This window comes from Micromys minutus (genome assembly GCF_963924665.1).
Source record: "Micromys minutus genome assembly, chromosome: 3".
NCBI lineage: Eukaryota > Metazoa > Chordata > Mammalia > Rodentia > Muridae > Micromys > Micromys minutus.
In genome coordinates this window covers 30,426,180-30,435,891 of record NC_137972.1, presented here as the reverse complement: position 1 = coordinate 30,435,891, position 9,712 = coordinate 30,426,180, and the positions used below count along the sequence as shown (strand labels likewise).

Here is a 9,712-nt window from a genome sequence, read left to right as displayed (position 1 = left end):
TATCCTGAGTGCTGGGATTACAGGTGTGTGCCACCATGTGTAGGTTAATTTGATTTTTATTTAGTGATTCCTTTTTAAAGTAAATGCCTCATTATTTAAACTATAATGCTGCAATACCCCTAAGAATGGCAGTCTTTCTGCATATGACAATATCATTTTGTATAGAAAGAGAACACGTTTAGCCTTTCCTCAGCAGGAGTGTCGGTAACTGTCTTTGAGCATCGACATGTTGAATTTCATCACAGGAAAAACTAAACTGAATACACTTTTTGGATCATTATTCAACAATTCTTTTTTCAAGTTTCTATATCTACAATAATTTAGTGACAAAGATCTACCTTTGGCAGAGGCTTAAGACATACGCTGGCTTCTAACAAACGGAAAAAAATCTACATGCTGGGAAGAGAGCTCACTGTACACCACAGGGCCCTTAGAAATGGAAGCACAAAGCAATGCATAGGAAACTTCAAGCAGGCAGCTTTAAGATAGACTTAGTTTTTCATGATTTTCCCAAAGCCAGTCATGGTATTTATTTAACTTGTGGTCTTCAGGGTGCACCTGGAAGAAATGCAACATATCAGCCATAGACACACTTAAAGGTTCTGTGGGGGAGTTCATCATGATAATATACCTGAGATAAACAGGGATAACGAACGCCACAGCAACCAAGACAGTATATCATTACTTTATATAACAGACATCCTACACAGTTTACAAAGTGCTCTCCAGTTCAAATGGCTCACAATCCACTTTTTATTCAAGAAAGGGTCCCTCACTGGTCTGGAGCTTTACCACATAGGCCAGGCTATCTGGTATATAAGCTCAGACAGGCTATCCAGGAACTTCCAGGTATCTCCCAGTTTCTGCCCCCACAGTGCTGGGACCACCAGGTAGAAGGTGTATGCTGCCATGCCTGGCTCTTCTGTAAGATCTAGGGATCTGAATTCAAGTCTTCATGGCAAGCACTTTACAAACTAAGCCATCTCTTCTCAGCACTAGGGGCTCCTTTGAACAGGAAGAAACCCTGCCAGTATTTAAGTAGAGCAGAGACGGGTATTAGGGTTAGGAGTGACAGCTCAAGTCAGTGAGAAGCCACAGCACAGCGACTTGGGCATCACCTCAAGAGCTCATAACTACAATTCAAAACCTCATGCCCCTGCAGATATTTGAACAGAGGGCAAATTTGGTTGGGACTATAACAGCCTTCTTTCTCATAGATCCAGGCATACTGGTGGACTTATTTTGCCCTAGAGGCAAATACACTGGACACGCTTGCTTACATTGGATATAGCCAGTGGTGGGCTTACCTGCTTCCATTCATTGACACAAAAGATCCGGTAGGAGTCATTGCCGTATTTACCAATCCCATGAAGCTCAATCGGATACCTCCACTGCTTTGTCAGATATTCATCTGAAGGACAGACATCCAACACATGCTCAGCCTTGAGGAAGTCACCTTCCTTACACCTGTAATAGGGCAAGATGACCCCTTCCTCTGAAGCAGTAGACGGTAGCCTCAATTCTATAATGCCCTTACCACCTGCCTCTTCCACACCACTCTTCTGCGCTTTGCTTAATAGACGGAGAAACTACTTGTCTTCTATGCACAGGGCTATTCAAAGATTTATGGTCCGAGTCAGTAGGAGTCTGTGGTGTGGGGCAAGCAGGCTGTTTTAAGTGTCTTTGATGCTTGAGCTAAATGACTTCAATTAATATAGCATCCAAGGGCGTTAAAGTTTAAGGTGTGGCTGCCTTGAATGGGTACAATTTGCTTTTCCCACTGGGGCTTGGAGAACATACCTGAGAACTTGATAATTGTTTTTGCACGGAGATCATAGAGACCAAGAGGCTTAAGAAGTTCTGACACATCCCTCCAGTCAGCAGTTCGGGCCACTTCAGCTGAAGGGTACTTCTCTAGAAACTCCCACAGCACAGGGATGGCCATCTTACCTGGGAAGCATAAACAATGGCAGACACATGTCTTGGGAAAGGTGGACTGCTTGTTTAGGTAGTTTTACATCTAGGAACTTCAGGCACTGGCATTCTTGTTACTGTCTGTGGTGCTGGGAATGAAATTTGGGTATTCTGCATGCTAGCAAGGGCTCTACCACTGAGTTACAGCTCCACCTTGCTTGTTTAACTACTGTCAAGTCAATGCCTGAACCAGCACCCACTGTTAATTTACTTAGATTATACTGAAATTGGCCTAGTTTTCAAACAGTCAGATCACTAGATAACCACTATAAGTATCTAATACACAGGGAGGTTGCAAGCAGAATAGACGGTGGAAAAAATACTAACTGCTCCTTCATTGATAATCAAAGCTAATCTGTTATTAGGAAATCAATGACCACCTGGCTCTTATATTAAAAAGAATGTTGGCTGTTATCCAGTCTAATGTTTGCATAGGTAGAGTGCTGAGGGCTAAAAGGGGAAAAGCCTTGTCCAATATCACAAACTCAAAATGTACCTTGAACTTGGGCCTCTCAACCATCTTCCTTCTAACCAGGACAAGATGACAATGACCCACAAACCTGAGGTCCGATTGAGAAATATAGTCGCGATGAGGAGCTTCCATGGATCATGAAAAAGTGTTTCTTGAACAAGATTAAAAGGTGACCGAGGAGGGGTCCATTTCTTGAAGGCTTTGCGTCTTGGGGGGCTAAGAGCTACAAAAACAGTGGGTTGTCAAAGTTGTTCTCATAAAAGATTTGGATCCCCATTCTGCTTGGGGAAGGGTGGGTACCTTCTTTGTTGTACTTGCTGGAAAAATATAGACTTGTTTTTCTTTTTTCTACTTGTGTTCGTGGGATGTTGTCTTCTGAAAAGCAAAAACAGTTTATAGTCTATGGTTTAGGGAATGTGAGAGGCTAGCCTAGGTTACATAAATTACCCCAATTCTACTAAAATCCTACCAATTAGGCATTATTTTATCTCCACATTATCCATAAGGAAATTGAGGCACAGAGAAGCGAAGTGAGTCCCAGGTCACACAGCTAGTTTGAGTTACAGTGGAAATCTAGGCAGGCTAGTTCAAGAGCCCGAGCCCTTTACTGGTGCCTTATGATTTACATGGCCAGTTCACAGTATGGGAAACTGCAAGTCTGAATATTCTAATATGTTTATACAATGTGGTCATTAAAATGTTGAGACTCTATCATGAATATTTTCTACTGACATTTACTTCACAAAGGAAGAGAGGCAAGATTCTACATATGACCTCAATTTTATAAACATGAATTTATATGTGTATGTATGGACACACATAAAGAGATACTAAGAATATAATTAAAATGATATAGTAGTTGTTATAAGTGGTAGTTTTTCTTTCCTTCTGTAAATTCTCTGCACATTTGAAAGGTTCTCCAGGAGGCCCACAGGAGAAGCTGAGGAAGAGCTGTGAGCTTGATGCCAGCCTGGGCTATCTGGAGAGTGCTTAGCACTTGCTGCTCTTCCAGAGGGCCTAAGTTCAGTCCCCAATACCAATGCTGAGTGGCTCACAACTGCCTTTAATTCCAGCTTTAGGGTGTCTGATACTCTCTTCTGCCATCTATGGGTACCCATACATATATGGCATCCACACCTACCCAGTCACAAAATAAAAATCTTAACCAATATTATCAACCTCTCAAGTTGAAATGGTCTAGTACTCCCTTTAGCTATGCCCACCAAGTATCAGTTAATATCTTACATTTGTATATTATAAAACCACCCTTTTCACTTATTTTTACCTTGCAACTATTTTGTTATTGTTTTGAGTCAGTGTCTCATGTAGTCCAGGCTCACCATGTAGGTGAGGATGGCCTTGAACTCATGATCTTTCTATCTAATTCCCAAGTGTTGGGACTATAGACATGTAACACCATATTCGACTACTTTATAATAAAATTGTTTAATTTTAATTTATGCATGTGTTACATGTGTGTATATACCTGTGGAGGCCAGCAGAGGGCATTAGATCTCCTGGAGCTGGAGTTACAGGCAGTTATGAGCCACATGACATGTGTTGGTGTGAGGAACTGAACTTCGGTCATCTGGAAGAGTAGGTAGTGCTCTTAACTACTGAGCCATCTCTCTAGCTGCCTTTTGTTTTGATATGAAAAACTAAACTTATTTGGGGTATTCCTTTAATTTTCAGAAACTAAGGCTTAAAGTAGCTGCCAGAAAATGATAACACGGTTGACTAAACACTCAATAGATATGGGTCTCCATAATGTCAATGTCTTTTGCTACTTTAGTCTGGACAGGGAAAGCCCAGAAGAAAGCATGAAACAGAACAAAGGAAACTGATCTTATGGGTACTTGATGTTTTTCATGGGTCCCCACACTAATCAGCCTCCTTCATTACTTTGATACTTTCTAGCCAAGCCATGATCATTCCACTGGGCACCTATAAAGCATTTCCTCTTACACTGAGAACTAGACTTCAGAATAAGATGAGCTGGATACTTTCATACAAGTCAAGAGAATATTCTTTTAATATTTAACCTATCCATTATAATTACAGTATATCTATACAATCCAATGCTTTAAGAAACTCAAAGGACATACACTGAAGAATTCTTTGTCTATTTCCTAGATGTATGTGGCCATCTGTTAAAGGCACATCAATCGCAGTCACGGAGAAGATGCACAGTTATGGATGGGACTGGAAGCAGAAATCAACTGTTACCCTGGTCCTACCAATCTGTGCAGGCTGTGTTCCCAAAGGAATCTAAGTAAAATTAAAATTACTATTCTTCTTTAAGGGAGTTATTCATTATGCCATAACAGCATAATGAAAAACCCAGAGCTGCTCAGATCTTTTTATCTATTATTCACTGAGGCATTGTATAGGCAATACTGCCAAGCCCCGGACTCTTGTGTGAAAAGCACAGTACAAATAATATATGAACTAAGCGATTATACTTTTGAATTATTGAAAGCTCCAAGGCCTTTTAGAGAAGCATCAGGCTGTAACAGAAGAAAAAAAAAAAACAGCATAATATAGTTGAAATTAAATTGGGAGTCACACAGCATCAGCACAGCAAAGACAGGAAGATGCTGACTATTCTTGGTCCGTTTATAAAAGGAGTCTTATCTACATTCTTCATAGAGAATTTTCCTTACAGTCTTAAGATTGCTGCCAAAAAAAGAAGATAGCAAGTGTGGAAAACTCCACCTCTTAGCTGCTGTCTAGGGAGAGGTGGTAGCAGCCATAACACACTAGTCTTCCTTTGCTGAGTATCCTGGCTGTAGCTAGCTGATTACCTCTCTACCAATAATTAAGGGCTTGATGGCCAAGCTCAAAGATCAGTTACAGGATGAAAGATGTAACTCAGTTGATAGGGTGCTTGCCTACCACGCAGTAAGCCCTGGGTTCCGTGCCCAGCATCACATAAACTAGCATAGTGGCACATGTCTTTAATTCCAGCACCCAGGAAGCAAAGTCAGAAGATACACTTTCAAAGGTATCTTCAGCTACACAGTGAGACCCAAGCTAGCTGGGATACATGAAACTGTTCTCAAAATCACTTAGAGAGGGCAGATGTTGGGATCAACTGGGAGGATAGATCTGATGTGTGGCTCTTCTTCACCATACTCCGTATCTCAACCACATCCAGGCATGAAATACAAGATCTGGGAGGGTAAACGGCTCACGACACAGCTAACAGAACTCTCACGCATTGAGTACCTTGAAATGTCTCAGAAGTAAAGTGTCTCTTGGCTTGTGAGCAGCTGGGTGTTTCAGAGCCACTCTGTACAACGTCGATATGCAAATGTGCCTCCCCCTCTTCTCCCTTCGATCTGATTTCCTCTGATTCTAAAAAAGTCTGCTCACGAGTTGCATCACCTGCTGCTTCAGTTGAATATAATTTGTTTGTGATGCTAGAAGTTACTTGTGTGAAACAAAGATCCGACCCTGAGCTTGGTGACTCTTCCTGTCCCAGGAGGCTGACAGTCTCCTTTGCACGGGCATCTGCAGGGCAGAGGGTTCTGTTGAGTTGACTTTCCTGTGGAACCAGCTCCCTATCAGTACTCGCTTTCTGAACCGCAGATGCTCTTTTTCTGTTTCTTCCAGTAGAATCTGAGAGAATCTTCCTGCTCCTTTGTTTGGTTTTCTGACTTGCAATTCCTTTCAAAACAGTCACCTTTATTTTGGGTTTTCTGCTCTTCCCAGAGTCAGCATCCTGAATGCCTTTCTGTTCTTTCAATAGCAAACAGGAAGAGTTAGCGTTGTTGCTATCTGGCGACTCTGAATTACCACTGGGCAGAGGCAACACATCTGTTTTCCACTTGCTTCGTGTCCTGAGGTTCAGCTTTGAAATGTCAGTTTCATTTGCCTGCTGGGAAGTCAGAGCTGCCAAACTTTGGCGTTTATAACCTGGATTAATGCCCCCTTTAGACAGTACAGTAAAATTAAAATCTTCAGGCTTAAGAAAAGTCTCTTCAGTTTTGAGAAGATAATTAGCAAGTGAACGTTTTGATCTGAACTTCAATCCTTGTGGGCTAAAAAAAAAAGTGATTAAAAAAAAAAAAGAACTGGACCACATTTCAGATTTTCAATTAATAGTTTCTAAATGTCACCAAAGATGTTTGCCATTTTAAAGCAATAAAAAGTGATACATGGCCTTTTTCAATAGATTCTTCTATGACAGTATAAAATCAACATACAAATATAGCTTAAATCCAAATGTCTCGTTACTATTGAAAGCAGGATCAACACTGAATATGTGACTGTCCCCAAGTCACTTGATACAACCAGTGACACTGAAGAAACAGAACTATTTCATAATACATTACTTAAATGTATGTGTGTGGTATATGCATGTGTGTATGAGTGTTCTCATGTGTACCTGCACATGTGGAAGCCTCAAGTTAAAATCAGGTGTCCTTGCTCACATTACTTATTGAGACAGTGTTTCTCACTGAGCCCAGAACTCACTAAGTCCAGTTAGTTTAGCTAGCCAGCTTTCCCCAAGAATCCTGCTATGGCTCCTGAGAGCCAGGATTACAGGCAGCTGCTGCACCCACTCAGCTGTGTAGACAGATTATGGAGGTCTGAACTCCAGTCCTCATGCTTGCAATGACAAATGCTTTATTCCCTGAATCATTTCCTTAGCCCATAAACCTCAGATTCTTGTTATCCTGTCCCATTACAGACAAAAATCACTTGGTTGTATTGCTATCCTCTTCCCTAAATGCTTACCTGATAAAGTAGACATCGAATTTTCCAGCAGTTTTCCCAGATAACCTTTGCTTCACAACTCTTTCCCATCCACACAGGACAGGCTTGTGGCATTCTGCCACTGCAGTACCACTAGACAGAGTAGTGGGCTCCTGGAGAAGGGGGCTGCATTCACTGCTCATCACCAGGTCCTTTCCATCTTCTCCCACTCCTCCCAGGCCAACAGTAACATCTTCCATGCTGGAAAAACAAAACCCAAGTGATGAACTCATTTCAAATTTCCTTTACCCTGCTTCCCCAGTTTCTACCCACAGCAGTATGGGCATGCATAAAATACAGATTAAAGTTGTTGAGCTAGTCTTGTGCCATGAGTATTGTCCCATCTCTGACAACTTCTCATTCTGCAACATGGGTGTTCTCCTCCACTTTGGTTTTCAAGACAGGGTTTCTCTGTGTAGCCTTCATTGTTCTGGAACTTGCTCTGTAGACCAGGCTGGCTTTGAATTCACAGAAATTCACTTGCCTCTGCCTCCCAGATGTTAGGATGAAAGACATGCACCACCAATGCCTGGCTCAAAATGGGTTTTTAAATGTTAAGTAACAGCTGAAGATACCTGCTAAACTTTTTAAAAACTCACAGCATAGTGCTATTATAAAGGATTCTGATAACAGTTGGAAGTCTGAGATATGAGCCAGTGACTGAACTCGTCGTCGTCAGAGATCAGCCAAACTGCTTAAATGAATCGCCCCTCAGCCCTGCAAACATGTAAGGGGAACACTTCACGGAAGTGTACACTTTTGAGAAACAACAACTCCCACTTTCATAAAATGGTGTACCCTCCAAAAGGCACATAATTTCTGATAAGAACTTCCAAACTATAGATCTCAAAAATTCAGTCGATTTTCATCACTTTATGTGATATATATATATGTGTGTGTGTGTGTGTGTATACAGAAATCAATCTCTAAATTTTTTTTTACCTTTATTGACAAATTGTGTGACAACAAAATCAAATCACCTGCAGAGTGGATCCCAAAACCTAGATTTACCTAATACTTCTCCCATACTGTTACAGGGGATAATAGTTCCCACAAAACCTTCAGTGCAATGGATCTCTTCCCCCTTTAAAGGAATTTATTTATTCTTATTTATGTGCACCATGCAGGTGCTGAGGCCAGAAGGGAATAGATATCCTGGAGCTGAGTTGCAGGTGGTTGTGAGCCTCTGCTGTGGGTGCTGGGAACCAAACCCACATCCTACGGAAGAGCAACTAGTGCTTTAAACAGTTGAACTATCTCTCCGGCTTTGAGTACAGCGTATTTTAATCACTAAACTATACATTTTAAAAGGTGAGTGAGGGGACTGGAGAGTGGTTAAGAGCACATATTCCAGAGGACCCCAGCACCCACATCAGGGCAGCTTGAAATAGTCTGCAACTCCAGCTCTAGGGAATCTGACACCTCCACTGGTCTCCAGCAACACTCATGTTCATACACAAACACATACATAAATAAAAGTGAGTCTCTAGAGTGACCTTCTAACCCAATCTACAAACGTTTCTACAAGCAGGAAATAGGGAAACTAAGCAAGACCTAGAGACTAACCACAATTAGAACCATGGCATTCTTCTGATGGAATTTGGTGTTAAATATCAGCTAGAAGACTCTTATAGGGAGACAAGGTAACTGAAACCTGAGGGAATCACTACAAATGTTAGATTAACAAAATGGGTCCAAATCCCAGCTATGCTATTTATTATTAGCCGAGCTTTCAAAGACAAAGTCATGTTGAGCTCAAAATTTTTCTCCACCTGTAAAAAGGAAGTAACATTATAAAGAAAGTTTTGTTGTTTGCTTTTGAAACAGGATGTTATGCACCCCAGGTTAGCTTTGACCCCCATAACGAAGAGGATCAACTTCAACTTTTTTTGTTTTTTTTTATTAAACAAATTTATTTTAAAAATTCGAGATAAATGTACAGATTTTAAAAGCATTTTTGCATAAAACTATATGAATATATTTTTGTCAGTACTTGATTATTTTAAAGGTTTGATAGTATGCATTGAAATCTTACTAGTTACAATGAGCATAAAGTACATATAAAACAAAACGTAACATTGGAAATAGTCCAAGTTTTCTTGGTGTGTAAAGATTAAACATCATGATTTTTAAATACCAAGAATTGCCACAAGGCTGCATTCTTAGCTCTTGAATTATTAATGATTTAAGGTTTAGGTGTACCTTCCTCTGAGAGAGTGCTATACACATTTTTTTTTTCCTCCTAAGGACTGAGGCTTCCACTTTTTGGCCTTCCTTCTTTTTGATCAACTTCAACTTCTAATCCTCCTGCCTCCACTGGCATATGCCCCCAAGCCCGGGTATTCGGTGCTGCCGCTGGAACCCACGGCTTTGTGTTTACAAGGTAAACACTACCAACTTAGTTAAATACCCAGACCTTAGAATTGAGCGGCCAAATTTTGGGACACGCAGGTTAAGTGTATCTTTTTAGCCCGGACACAACCGTAGCTTCCTCTGTGACTTTTA

The 9,712-nt window shown here is 40.9% G+C and overlaps 1 protein-coding gene across 1 annotated transcript; it reads right to left on the bottom strand.

The window, feature by feature from the left end:
• Positions 1 to 480: 480 nt before the first annotated feature.
• On the bottom strand, positions 481 to 7,407 carry MBD4 (methyl-CpG binding domain 4, DNA glycosylase; the record flags this gene model as incomplete). The annotated part of the gene is made up of 7 exons (XM_080914421.1): positions 481 to 558; positions 1,308 to 1,411; positions 1,801 to 1,950; positions 2,535 to 2,669; positions 2,747 to 2,821; positions 5,675 to 6,489; positions 7,190 to 7,407. 7 exons carry the CDS (start codon positions 7,405 to 7,407, stop codon positions 481 to 483), a joined length of 1,575 nt encoding a protein of 524 aa, XP_080770547.1.
• Positions 7,408 to 9,712: the final 2,305 nt, after the last annotated feature.